Source organism: Thunnus maccoyii, chromosome 16 (assembly GCF_910596095.1).
Source record: "Thunnus maccoyii chromosome 16, fThuMac1.1, whole genome shotgun sequence".
Taxonomy (NCBI): Eukaryota; Metazoa; Chordata; class Actinopteri; order Scombriformes; family Scombridae; genus Thunnus; species Thunnus maccoyii.
The window spans coordinates 8,798,977-8,810,981 of NC_056548.1; the positions used below are offsets into that span (position 1 = coordinate 8,798,977).

The 12,005-nt window shown below is 39.7% G+C and overlaps 1 protein-coding gene and 1 long non-coding RNA gene across 6 annotated transcripts in view; one reads left to right on the forward strand and one right to left on the reverse strand.

The window, feature by feature from the left end:
• Positions 1 to 12,005, forward strand: part of LOC121914136 — a 67,350-nt gene that overhangs the window by 14,517 nt on the left and 40,828 nt on the right. The gene's annotated exons all lie outside the window — the stretch shown is intronic.
• dnmt3ab (DNA (cytosine-5-)-methyltransferase 3 alpha b) overlaps positions 1 to 12,005 on the reverse strand; it is a 54,521-nt gene that overhangs the window by 11,110 nt on the left and 31,406 nt on the right. For all 5 annotated transcript variants that reach the window (XM_042437114.1, XM_042437116.1, XM_042437113.1 and 2 more), the window contains 8 exons: positions 7,315 to 7,668; positions 6,278 to 6,436; positions 4,931 to 5,038; positions 4,382 to 4,538; positions 3,350 to 3,496; positions 2,061 to 2,105; positions 1,634 to 1,713; positions 1,367 to 1,479 (listed from right to left, as the gene is read on the reverse strand). In XM_042437114.1, coding sequence (XP_042293048.1) covers positions 1,367 to 1,479; positions 1,634 to 1,713; positions 2,061 to 2,105; positions 3,350 to 3,496; positions 4,382 to 4,538; positions 4,931 to 5,038; positions 6,278 to 6,436; positions 7,315 to 7,668 — 1,163 coding nt within the window. The remainder of the gene's footprint in view (positions 1 to 1,366; positions 1,480 to 1,633; positions 1,714 to 2,060; positions 2,106 to 3,349; positions 3,497 to 4,381; positions 4,539 to 4,930; positions 5,039 to 6,277; positions 6,437 to 7,314; positions 7,669 to 12,005) is intronic.

Below are 12,005 nucleotides of genomic sequence, written 5' to 3' on the forward strand. Positions count from 1 at the left end.
GAACATCTTGGTCACAATCTGACAGGCTGTTAGATTGTACGCTGAATATGTGGTGAATGGTAGCACTACGATGTGAATAGAAAAAAGTATATGAAAGCTGAGGCACAACATGTCATGGACGTATCAAGGAGGATGAGTGTATTTTCCCCCTAAAAACTGCACTTACGAAATGTCACGTTTGCCAATGTATTCACTGTCATTTCATATTGTATACTGATAGATCTGTTTGTAGATGTGGGTCGTAGCATTAGTCACATTGTAAGAATTTGGTCCTAAACTTCTGACACAGTCAGAATTCTGCCTCAGGCTGTCTTTGGCCAGCAAAACTCCAAATCGGTCACTGGTGGACAAGTCTCTGTGCGATCTAGGACACTGTTTTGGATTGACAACCAAATATTTAACAATGTTTCTCTCGTGATTGTAAACTTTCATCTCAGACAGCCCAAAATCACACAGGGCCTAAACAGTAACCCAACAATAGCATACATTTTCTAAACAAACCTTTACAAGGAGCCTGGCAAAGCCATCCTAAAAGTTTTGCATCTCTCATTCTGACAAGGCCATGGTTGAATTTTTTTAAAGACCTATGTCATTTAATTAATAACCTGTATAATAGATGATAAAATGACTTTCTAAATCAATGAGAGGTCAGAAACAGGCCACAGAGTTGCATAATCAGGCTTTGTTTTATATCTACAGAGCCTTGTTTAAATGGTTTTGAATGAGGTTTGGGAGTTTTGAGAGGCAGCAAGTTGTCATCAAAATGTCATCTAAATGTCAAGCCATCATCTAAACACACAGCAAGCCTTTGTTTGCTGATTGGTCCAACATGTTTCGTTCTGACAAAGCTTAATCTGTTCTCAGTGGTATTTTTCTACACTTAAAGTCTGAATATGTGGGGATACTTTATCAGATAAGTTCTTCATCATTAACACTGGTCTATTCAACTGTCATACAACTGTCATACAACCACACTTTATATAATATTTATGATCAGCCGCTGCTCTACTGGACCTCCGTGATGGCGCCTGACATTGCTGCTATGGCAGCTACAAAGCCTCTGTTGTGTTTTCAATGTGTGTGCTGTACTTAAAATAGAAATGAGACAGTTGTTTTTAGATACCATGGCACTCCCAACCGTAATAAGCACATACAGTATGTTGCTTCGTTACACAAAGGATGCTATAAAATATGACTTAACCACAATACAACTGTCATCATTTGTAATCACACAGTTGATGAAGACATTGTGGCTTTTGGGGCTGACATCTATGCGCAACTTTGGACAGGGATTTTTATTTACGGCTGCTATGACAGAGGTAATCTGGACAACGGATTACGCAGTAGAATCCAGTAGAAACCTTACCGACAACAGTTGTTGTTTCCACACATGAGCACCTCTCGTCCTCCGCAGCAGATAGTGCAGTACGACTGGTAACCATCGTCGTCATACTGATATGCACATTCTAGGAAGCAGTTCTGTGAAAAATCGTAAAAAATAAACAAGTCAGAAAATTTTATAGGCCAACATCAAGCGCTGTGAGTATTATTAGCAAGAAAGGAGCTGTGATATTTTACGACACAGTAGTTGGAGTCAAGTCCCAGACTTTTAATGACCTCTATCACAGCTTACCTTACAGCTCTGGCACATTCCTCCAGCAAACAGCGGGTGCTCAAGGCTAACATTCAGACTTCCACAGGAGATGCAGATGTCTGTAGAGGGAAAGTGCAGCATGTCAGTGTTTAAAAGGCGGAGGTCAGAGAGGTGTGAATGCTCTGCTGTGACGCTCCAAATTTCACACTTCAATGAAATTATTTGAACATCTGTGGCGAAAGTATAGATCTAATGAGCTTAGTAGCTATGTTTGGAGAGAACACACAAAGGAGCCAGTAAGGCAATAAAAATCATGGAAATACTATGTTTTCCTCTTTTATGGCTTTATTGATGCAGCTTTACTTGTCAACAACAAGGCAAAGTGTAAGGCGTCTAAGTGTTCATCCCCTGAGAGGCCCCCCTGGTGCTGCTGCAACCTAGAGCACACAGAGGACACGTCACTTACCCTCTATGCTGCGGCACTTTTGTCTCACTTCGTGAACGAGCCGCTCTGAAAACACAATAAAAGATACATCTGATGAGAAATGTAGGTTCACAAAACCAACACTAGACAATTAATTTGTAAGGACAACAGTTGAAAGAAATATGTCTCCTCTCAGCCTCCAAATTTAGTTCAGAAAAAAACAAAACAAATGAAAATATGTGAAATTTCACAGGTTGAAACACAAGTAAATATTAATATGGTTGTAACAGACAATCTCAAAAACATATGTACATGTACAGTACACACATTTTAAGAAGTAAATGCACAATTAAGTTATATTACAAGTTAAACATTTCATTTTTTCAACACATTTTTAAGTGTTTAAGTGTTAAAATACTTATATAAAGCAGAAGGCAGAATTCTTCATATCTATATATATATAAGTGGAGAAAGTAAATATTAAAGTATTAAAGGTGTGTCTGCTTGCTCTTTGTATTCTACAAAGAAAACTATTTTGTAAATGAGATTTTTTTTTTGTGTAACAACTTGAGTCTGCTGATGTTTCTATAAGAATAAAATATACTAATGTCACCAACAAATAAAACATTAGATGCCAATTTACAAACATTCAGCAGCTCATTAATGTAAATTAGGAACAAAGGCCCTAGCACTGACCCCTGTGGTACACCAACTTCTAGAAGAAGCCATTGTTGTTTTTGTCAGGATTCAAACTAACATAACTGTCACAGCATTACTAGCACTACAATTAAAAGTTGCATTAAATTCTTCACATGTACATTTACAGTTAAAAAAGCCTTCATGCCTGGTGAAATATTTGAGTTCAGGGTCAAAGTTGGACCAATAATCAGATGCAAATGGATCTGACTCAGAACCAAGAGCGTGAGCAAGAGGAGTAGATAAGAGGTTAATATGTAAGAGGTGAGCCATATTATTACTATTGAGCGCCACATTATACAGAGAGCTTTGAAGCATTTGGCTTTAACATATTAATTTTAGATATTCTACAAACTTACCGATAGATATTCTAACATTAAGCGCTACCAGAGCCAGTACTTAAACTCAAACAAACATCTATTTAGTGACTTTGAAAGCCTTTTTGCCAGGTCACATCATTCAGTTTCATCCTAAATCTGCCACTCTAATGGGCCTCTTATCCATGTATTACTTCTCCGACCACTTACTCTAACCCTTAAATGGTTAAATGTACAATTCAACTTAGTCCTCCCCAAGGGGGGGAATATATAAGGAGTTCATGACTCCTATTTAACCTAATAAATGAGGCACCTTACCTCGTGTCCTTTCATCAATGATGTCCTTAACCTTGGGTTTCTCTGCTGTGCTTTTGCGGGGCTTTTTGGCTGGAGGAGGCGTATAGGCTGCTGCTTCTGGCTCTACCCACATCTCAGGGTAAACCTCTTTGTACGGGTTACGCTCCTCTGGGGTGCACAACATATTAGACAATTAATATAACAAGAAACATTATGAATTATCAAATCATGAGCTTAATTTGAGACGACATCTATTAAAGGATGGGTTCACAATTTTTCAAGTCTATCTTAAAACAATAATCAGATGCCCAAACAGACATTGACACATGTTTATCTTGCTGTAATCATTCCTCCTGTTCAGATCAGCCATTAAAAGATCCCTTCATAATGCAATCAGTGTAAGTGATGGGGTACAAAATCCACAGCCTTCATCTGTGCAAAAGATTTTCTCCGCTAGAAAAATTTTGAATACAACACTTCACTAATATGAGATTTCAGCCATCCAAAAATGTCAAATCAAGTGGATATCTTTTAAATTTAAAAGACTTAAAAGCCTTCTAAGTGCCATATTCCCTCTTTTTGGTACTATTCTTCCACTGCAGCAATAGAGAAACAATGTCTGGGAAAACACAAAGAGAGAAATTTATACTAAAGAGACTAACTGTGGAAGACACCCAATTTATTTGACTAACTCAGACAGTTGAAACTTCATATTAGCTTCAGATAAACTTTTAAATACATTTTTGCACAAAGCAATAACTGCAGATTTTGTCCCCTATCACTTTTGGAGGGGATCTTCTAATGGTGAATATGAACAGGAGGAATGATTACAGCAAACAAAACCTATTTCAATGCTCATTTAGGCTCCTGACTATTGTTTCAAGACAGACTTGCAAAAAATTGTGAACTCGAACATCTTTTATCTGTAACAAATAAGGGAGCTGATACTCATGAGAAGTTTCTGGGAATTGAAGAATGTCAACACTCCCAGCTGCTGGCAACAAACTGAGAAACAAGGTCAAATATTCGAGCTTGACGTAGGCTTCCTCTTACCTTCGGGTGGCTCCAGGCCTTTGGGTCCAGTGGGCTGAAATCCTTTCATAGCCCAGTCAATCATCTGCTTGTTCAGCATTTCCACTGATTTGGAGGTTTCTGTCTCATCGCTGTCAGGGCAGGCCATGAAGGCTTTGCCTGCCCGGCTGCTAGCCGACTACAAACACATTAAAGAAAATGTTTGACTGAAATTAACTGTTAATACATGTATAGTAAAGATCATCTGATAATCCAGTGTTTTAATTTTCTCAACTAAGGACTTCAGCTATCTACTATCCCTAAAAGAAGTTCGAATTTTTTTGAAATTACATTTTTTGTATCAGTATCACGATTTACAAGATTGTTAGATGCCTGGGGAAGACTTAAACAAACTAAAACAACTGTACATTGTTATGGACCTAATGTCTGTTAGATATATGTAAAATGTGATGTTATAAGGAAGCGCTGTCTTTACATAATAGACCAATGAGCTGCATTTTATTGGCTATTTTCATGAGTAAATGGGGCTGCAGAAAATAATTCAAACTGACCCGCTGCTCTTGTACTCACCTCCAGCACTTCATAGATGGCTTTCTTGTACATGGGCTGCTTGTTATAAGTTGGTTGGTGAAAGGCATTGTTGAAGGAACTTAAAGGCAAGAGTTTCTCTACACAGACCTGAAAAAACAAACAGAAAATGAAAATGATTGTTCTCTGCTGTGAGGCGTTATGAGTAAAATCATCCCGTTAATGTTGTTACGTAAAAAGTGTCAAAAGATGAATGACATGTTTATACTGAAAAAGAGCAACTGGTTGAGCAAACAAAAAAAACATCTAGAAGAGTGCATTCAGTAGAGTGCTTATCTCCGCCAGGTGTGTCTGTGGGCATGCGGGTGGTGAAGCACCTATTGCGACGCCACCACAGCTGCCAGGTGCAACCAGCAGAGATTTGCAAAGTTTTTTGCATAGTATAGTATAGTATGGTAGAGTGTTTTCTTATATGCAAAGTTTTTAATACAGTATTTTTGTTTAGTGTGTTCTCAGTTTTCTTTAAGATACATAGAATAGTGTAATGGTATTGTAACTCCAGGGTTCCCCTAACTGTATAAAATTAATAAGGAAACAATAAATGGGATGATAAGTCCAAACTTTTTAATTTAAACATTGTTATTTATTTGGAACATTTTGTTGTGACACACCACACAAAATAAAACCCCTCTCTACTTCCCTCTCCCCTCCCAAACAAAGAAGAGTTGAATCTCACTCAATTGTCCCTCCTGGCTCCCTTACAGTCAAGATGGCGGGTGAAGCTAACAAAAACGGGGATTTATTCATCTTGTATTGTGCCTAACTTTAGTGGATCATCACATATCGGGTATTATGGTATTAATCTGCATATGCTCCAGTTCAAGATGAAACTTTTCTATTGATGTCAGTTTTTGAGCCACAACAAAGGCCAAAATGTGACTGCAAAAGACTAGGTAAGACCTGTCTTTAGCCTAGCCGATTGCCAAACATGCCTTTTGCTATGTCGTAGTGCATATCACAAAATGGCAAGGACTAATGAAAAGACAAAAGTCTAAACTTTATAATAGGCTCATAAGGAATTGTGTCATAAGAAATTGCTAATTACTGCAACCACGAGAGGTCCTGGAGCATACAGTCATAAATATGCACAAAAAATATTAGGCTGATGGATCCAGTAGTATGCGGGATTAGTTGCAGACAGATACACACATGGACACACACACGCACACACATGCACGACACACACGACCAAACACATGATCCCCTCCAGGCTTACGCCTAGTGGAGATAATAATATGAAGAGAGAAAAGAAGGAAATTTTGCTTAATTCTTAGTGGGGGAAAAAAAAATCACCTGACAGCAATATTTATATGGGCTCTAAACACTCACCACTGAGAATTTTCCATCTCCAAACCACATGACCCATCTGGTTCCCTCAGCAGCTCTGCTTCGTCCCGTCATCCTCCAGGATACGATGTGGCCTGGCCACCACGAGAACCCTCGCAGCTTTCCCCAAACAAGCTCGCCGATGCCAAAACCACGACCGTCCTGCAGCCAAATAATGAGAATCATCCACTCACTATTAACTTCTGGGCATAATTATGAAACCATTTTAAATATTGCCTGTTTCAAGATAATAAAAAAAGCAGCACATCCTCAAAACTGAGAGATGGAAATAGGAGATTTTATGGCATTTTTGTTTGAAAAATGATTGAATCAATTATCAAAACAGGTGCTGGTTAATTTTCTGTTGATTGACTAATTGGTTTACAGAGAGATAGTTTAGGCTATAATAACAGAAAATCTTTAAACTGAATGCATAAATAACTACATCTAACTTCAGGAAACTCTTCATTTCCCCCCTTAAATACACCATTAAAGGGAAAGTCATTGGATTGTGCACATCAAAGTTTTTGTGCTACATATGTGAGAAGAGTTGTATTAATAGTTGTATAAAGCCTGTGCAAATTATTGGAAATTTACTCAAGTGACTCCCCTTTTATATTTTGATAACAGTTACACCCTGTATAACAATACTATGTACATATTTGTATATGTTGGAAGCTGTGTGATGCCTACATTGAGTGAAATATACAAACATACTATAAAAAACCTTGTTTTTTATGCTGCAGCATTACATCAATGTTAATGCACTGTGGTTGTATTCTGCATAACTTTACATAATTTTATTTCCCTAAAAATTCAACATGACATATTTGGTATGTTTGTAAACTTTCAGATCTCCATGAAGCTGACAGTTGTATAACAGCCCAAGTGAATAAATTCCCAAAACAAGCATGGCTGCTTTAGTCAACATGGATTAACCCCGGGCTTACTCTAAATCCTGTTTCCAATAGAAATCTCTGTAGTAAAATCCTGGTAGTTACTACAACTGGACATTAATCAGTATCTCAAAATGACTTCACCTCATACTCTGGCTCAGTGTCTGCAGACTTGGGGGATGTCTTGTCTCCACCTCCGATGGCGACAGGCTCAGGGGTCGTGGCCACAGTGGGGGAGGCGGGGTCAGTAGGCTGCTGCTGCTGCTGCTGCTGTGGCTGCTGATGTTGTTGTTGTTGCTGTGGCAGCGACGGCTTTGATTGCTGTTGATACTGAGGCTGTAACTGAGACTGAGTGTGCAACTGCGGCTGAGGCTGCTGCTGTTTTGAAGGCGGCGGGTGCTTGATTATAGAGACCTCTTCTCTCTGGGTCTCTGCTTCCCTCTCCTTGTGATCCTTCATCGTATTCATCGCTGACATCAGTTTGGCCTTTTTCTCTGCCTGAAACACAGCCCAGTGACAACACAGATGAGCTCAGGTCTTTCCAGAGGCTGAATAAATTTTGAAACCAGCTGTATACCTTACTTTTCTAAAATATTAACACATTTTTCAACAAAAATACAGGGTTGTTGTCTTGACAAAAACCTTTACAAGAACTTTGAAAATTCAGAAAAATTATTGTTTAAATCAGGAAATATGTTAGACTTTCGCATCGACTCATGCATCTACAAGCATGGCAGCTTAAGAAAAATCTCCCAGAAACTACATTAAAGGTACAGTGTGTAGAATTTAGCGGCATCTGGCAGAATGGACTTGGCAGAAATGTAATATAATATTCATAAGTATGTTTTAATTAGTGTGTAATCATCTGAATAAGAATGGTTGTGTTTTTGTTAGCTTAGAATGAGCCCTTTATATCTACATAGAGAGCGGGTCCACCGCCATGTTTCTACAGTAGCCCTGAATGGGCGAACCAAACACTGGCTCTACAGAGGGCCTTTTTGCATTTTTTGCAAGTTTTGCAGCCACCATAGGTTCTCCTACACCCTTGGAAGGGATGGGGGTTCAGTTTGTTGCAATCTGAAACCTCACTGCCAGATGATCCAACAGACATATTAGCATTTATTTGGATTCATGTTTCTGACCACTTGACAAATGTAAGTCCAATGTTCCCTCGGTTTTGCACTCCTCCGTCTCTTTAGCTGCTGCTCCACAATGTTCACCAGCTAGTCGCTAATTTTCTTGTTTGGTGCTGAGCAGACAGTGTACAGCCAGTTTATCAGAACTTTTTTGCTCCACTAAAACTAGCTGCCTGCTGCAGCTGGACTCAACGTTGATGAGAGCAGTGTGAGTGAACCAAAACAGTAAAGTTGTGGCCTTAAAACCAAAACAATAAGCTCAAAGATGCTAAAATGCTATGTAGAGCAAGGGGAAACTGCAGAGTCAGGTGATAATTCTCTGTGGGTTTTTCCACTTTGAGTGACACCCATCACATCACATATAGTCATTTGATCCATTGTTAATATAAAAATATTGATTAGTGCAGCTTTAAGTTGAAATGCATGCTACGTGGTATCCTGGCCATGCAGGATTCACAATAACATTATCTTACTAACAGGTATAAACAGAGACTGATGATAATCATTTAGCTGTATAACACAAGTGCTGCTCTCACACAGCTCTGCTGTGTAAGTGCAGAATCTCGATTGTGGGCGACTGAAAGCCTTTGTAAACACGTCTTTATCTCTGACTGTAAGGCCCATTCATCAACAGCACTGTATACAGTAACTCTATAGTGTCCATAGCTGCAGCGTAGAGTTCACTGGGTTTGTGGTACCTGACACTGAACCGCTAGGTCGATCACAGAGGACGAGACGCAGCCGGGACTTAAGCCTCTCACAGTAAATCCCCAACAGCTGCACTCATTCTGATGTCTCTCTCTCTCTCTCTAAAACACACACATGGTAGGACTCGCATGCACACACATGCTAACTTTCTTCTCCTTCTTTCACTCTTTTTTCTTTTAAATACACACCCACACACACACACACACACAATATATATCTGCTGTCCCATATGTAAACACGTGTTAGTCATACTATAGGCTCCACGTGAGAGCCATGCACAGCTGTGCTTACTTTCCTCAAGTCTTTCTCAGGTTCTCAGGTCTCACACATACTGTAAATGTCCAGAGCTGAACTGGGTGTGTGGGAAGAGGAGAAAAAGGGCAAGAAGGAGAGAGACAGAGAGAGAGGGAGTATAGCGCAATCCTCCGTCCTCTCTCCCAGTGTGTCTCATAAACAATAGCGCCTTTAAAGTCCCGGTGAAATGAAAAATACATTTTCCCAGTTTTAATCCTGTGTCCCTGTGTTAATTGTTCATTTATCTCTTGTTATATGCCAAATATATGTCAAAAAATCAGTATTGGAGTATTTTCACATCAAATTCCCTGTATTTTCTCTTCTTGTAAAATGGTTTCAAATGTTTGATGACTCATCCTGCAATCAGGGGCGTTTACAAAAGTTGATCCAATCAAATGTGGCTTTGGGCGAGTAGTTAGCCACATCGGTTATATAAAACCGCACTTCAGCGTTTGTGGGTCGTAGTAGCTAACAGAGCAATGTGGAGAGAGATAGGATGAGATGTGTGTTTGGATATCAGTGGGCAAAAACTTTGTTTTTAATTTCCAAAACAATGTGGCTGAGGTCTAATTCATTCATCTCTCCCCTCGTTCTCCTCCTGATCTAACAACAGGTGAGGGAGATGTGTGTGGAGCCAACTGTCCTCTGTAGCTCTGTATCGCGCTTAACTCTATAAGCCCTGCCCACTATTTTAGAGATCCAATCAAATGCGAAGGATTTGATTTAAATCCCTCTTGTAACTGAAACCACTCAAATATTCCATTTCACTGGGAAATATGTCACAGTACAGAAGCTAAAGATGCTCTAACTTCCGTTTCACTGGGACTTTAAGGGGAGGTGGTGCCTAGACGGCGTGGGGAGGGGTTTCTGCGCAGAAGAGTAGAAACATGTGCTCTTCAATCAAGAGGCTCTGCTGTGGTTTATAAATATCTGTACTGTAGTGCTGGATGGATGGTTCAAAGCCCTTGGCCATATGTGTTAGGCCTCTTGGCTCCAGCACAAGCACACTGGAGTTAGTGTTCGACAGCCTGCTTGGATGTGTGGTTCCAGATGGTAAACTGCAAAAACTAACAAATGTCAATTAAACTGCTAAATGCGTTATGTGTACAGGGAGAAACAATCTGTAATCATATTGGTGAGTCAGGAGAGTAGTTTCTAGGGCAGACGGGAAGAAGTGGGCTGACTGAGAGTAACTGCAAGAAAGGGTATGAATTTAGTCAGAGTAAGCTACTTCATGTCTGGTGACCTGCAATCACAGGTATACTGAGAGATTTGTAAATGGCAATAAAGCAGCCCAGCTACTGTTACTGTGCTCATTTTGATGTGTTTAGGGGTCAAACTGTCTCCAGAGTTCCTTCCCCTCAGAGCCAATGAGAAAGTGACGCTGAAAATGCCAGTGGGGGGAGGAGAGAAAGTACAGTGGCTATAAGAACCAGATATTTGTCTCTGGACTTTTTCCCAGTTGTAAATGCCCCCTTTTGGGGGCCTCACAGTGTGTGCAGCTCCACCAGCAAGACAGGCCCTCCGAGTCTAAAGGGGAAAATAGGAAAGGAGGTAGTGGAGACACAATGCGGTCTTTATCATTTACGCACGCCTGCCCGTCACTGACAGCTCAGAAATACCACCACTTATATCTGCTGTCACGCTGCGCTGAAGACAAATAACAAAAATGACAGCAGACATACTATAGATATAAACACAGGAGAGCAACTGTGTTTAAACAAGCTCACAGTGAAAACATCTACACATTTTACCCATGTGGAAAAACAGTGTTAATTATTAATATAATGGAAAACTCCTAAGTTACTGTACTTACAGTAATCGTAGGTTTTGCTATGGATAGAAGAAAGGTGAAAACAGAAGCCCTTTAGGCCTCTGGCAGAGTGTAGAGACATGTTGGGTGCACAATACGGGATAATCTGACTTAGAAGTCTGTACAGCATGATACCCTGAGGGCTCAAAGGGTGACAGAGTGCACTGGGAAGCAGAAAAAAAGAGAAGAGATATTGGTCTCTGGGGTGCTCAGATAATACCATAGTATCCAATCTGGGCTATACTTGTTAACAAAAAGGTCACATTTATTGCGTAGCTTCAGTTATTTATAAGACAACAACAGTCTATTATAAGGTTGTTAACTTCAAAGGGAACAACACAAGTGTCAAAGAGTCAAAGAGTCAAAAGTGTAGTTGTTTAAATGAAACACTATCATTGAAAACATTAATAAAATTAAAGTTTTCTTGTGGTATAAACAGATTTAAACAAATTGGATATTAGAAAAAGAGATGATAAAGTAGCAGGAAATGTTTCTACGATCAAAACAAACATGCATTCTGCAAACTCCGAGCAAAGGTAAAAGTTAGATGAAATAAACTGTCACTGAACATTACTTCCTCACACAACGTGACAGCCAGCCTTTGAAGCAACACAAAAGAGTTTGACCTTTGAATGCAGTAGTCTCTCATGCGCAACAGGCTGGAGAGACGCAGCGGGGACTGTTTTGTGTAATTGTTTGATGGATTATACAGTGAGATATGTCTTCAGTGCAACGACCTAAAGCTCATCTGCTGAGCAGGACTGCAGACAAATAAAAAAAAAACTTCCCTTAAGTTACGACAGGTGTAGTTAACTCGAGGTGCTCAGATCAAAAACTCTGCAAAAACTGATCCTATAACTTGAAAAGGCTGCTTTTTAAAGTGG